The sequence below is a fragment of the Geospiza fortis genome, unplaced genomic scaffold, assembly GCF_000277835.1.
Source record: "Geospiza fortis unplaced genomic scaffold, GeoFor_1.0 scaffold157, whole genome shotgun sequence".
NCBI lineage: Eukaryota > Metazoa > Chordata > Aves > Passeriformes > Thraupidae > Geospiza > Geospiza fortis.
The window spans coordinates 7,587,296-7,589,139 of NW_005054314.1; the positions used below are offsets into that span (position 1 = coordinate 7,587,296).

Consider the following 1,844-nt stretch of genomic DNA (forward strand, 5'->3'; position numbering starts at 1 on the left):
CTTGACCCAGAGCTGGGACATGAATAATTAAAGTGGCTCAAGGGCACATAGCTGCATGCCCGTCGTGCTTCACATCCATGGGTGGAGTGAAGGGGACAGCCTGAAGTGTCCCCAGGGCTGTGGGAGGCTGAAGGGGCAGGAGCCAGCTCCTCACAGCTGCAGAGGGGCTGGAGAGCTGCTGCAAGTGCTCACCTCCATCCCCCTGGCTCTGTTGCAGAAGGACAAGAGGACACCATCCTGTCGTACGAGCCAGTGACGCGGCAAGAAAGTAAGTCCTGAGCTGAACTGCCCCGTGCCCACTCCAGTGGGGCCACCTGTGTCCCCAGCACAGCCAGGGGGTCCTGTGTGCCCTCCCTTCCTGCCACAGCAGCAGGACACAGGGTGGATGCAAGAGGAGTCCCGTGTGTTGTGTGCAGCAGGGGAGCCAAGTGTGCACGGCCTCCACTGCCCAGTTTTAGTCAACAGCAAAGATTTGTGTCGTGGTCTGCAAGACCACGGAGAGACCCAGAGCTAAAACTGAGCTCAGCTTTAGTCCTCAGCTGAGGACAAGATTATCCCTTCCTGGCTCAGACCAGGTCCCTGCTGCAGAGCAGAGCCACATCCTGCAGCTTTTAACCCTGCTTGATGTCAAACCTTGCAGACCCTTTTGCAGGCTGAATAGTCCCAGCCTCCATGGTCTGTCCTTGCCAGGAGCTGGATCTGACCCTTAGGCTCCCCTCACTCCCCCAGCTCCATGGCATCCTTGCCCAGCTGTCCTGTTGCCTGGCTCCTGCCCAAGCAAGGGAGCAGCTTTGCTGATCCATGATCCTGGAGACCTGCAGAACCTTCCCTGGGGCCACACAGATGGTTTGGGTCAGATGGGAAGGACATGTTGACCATGCCCAGGAGGAGATAAGCTCACACAGAGGAGGCACCTTTGGGTGCCTGTGTGAGCCAGAGCACCACTGGCAGCAGGGAGAGGGCAGGTCGATGCCAAGAGTGGCAGTGGGGTCAGCTCATGCAGCACAGGTGGGGCTCAGATTGTGGCTCTCGTTTGCAGTTCACTATGCCAGGCCAGTGATCATCCTGGGCCCGACCAAGGACAGAATTAACGACGACCTCATCTCTGAATTCCCGCACAAGTTTGGTTCCTGCGTGCCCCGTAAGTCCCAGCTCAGGGCCACTGCTGGAGGGAGGGGACAGGGGTGGCTCTGCTCCTTGCAGGGTCCTGCCCATGGCGTGGGGAGGGGGCTGGGAGCACAGGGTGGGTTGGTCCCTCCTGGTTTGTGGTGTCACTCTGGGCTCACTCTTGGTTCCCACTCTCTCCAGACACCACCAGGCCTCGGCGTGAGAACGAGGTGGACGGCCAGGACTACCACTTTGTGGTGTCCCGGGAGCAGATGGAGAAAGACATCCAGGACAACAAGTTCATAGAGGCTGGGCAGTTCAATGACAATCTCTATGGCACCAGCATCCAGTCCGTGCGGGCGGTGGCAGAGCGGGTGAGTGCCAGGTGCCATTCCTGGCACTGGGATGCATCCAGCAGCTCCCCTCCTTCCCCCCTGGTGTTAATCAAGGGCTGTAACCACATTGAGCAAGCACAGCACGATCCTCTCCTCCCCTCCCTCCAGAGTCCTGCCAAGCCGTGTGGCTGCTTTTCTCAGCTGTGTTACTGTACCTCAGCGTGGTACCTCTGTCATCCAAACTCCACCCAAAAGCCTGGCACTGCTGGCCCAGCCTTGTGCTCAGGAGCTCACAGGATGGAGATACCTGGGTATCTCAAAGCAGCAGCGTTCCTCTGGAGGAGTCCTGGAGCTGCCCAGGGCTTGTAAATAGTTTCACATGTTCAGACAAAGGCTCAGGCC

General features: G+C 58.7%; 1 protein-coding gene across 1 annotated transcript in view; it reads left to right on the forward strand.

The window, feature by feature from the left end:
- Positions 1 to 1,844, forward strand: part of DLG3 (discs large MAGUK scaffold protein 3) — a 38,081-nt gene that overhangs the window by 31,061 nt on the left and 5,176 nt on the right. The window contains exons 14-16 of the mRNA XM_031056112.1: positions 218 to 268; positions 1,040 to 1,141; positions 1,309 to 1,481. Of these exons, the coding sequence (XP_030911972.1) occupies positions 218 to 268; positions 1,040 to 1,141; positions 1,309 to 1,481 (326 nt within the window). The remainder of the gene's footprint in view (positions 1 to 217; positions 269 to 1,039; positions 1,142 to 1,308; positions 1,482 to 1,844) is intronic.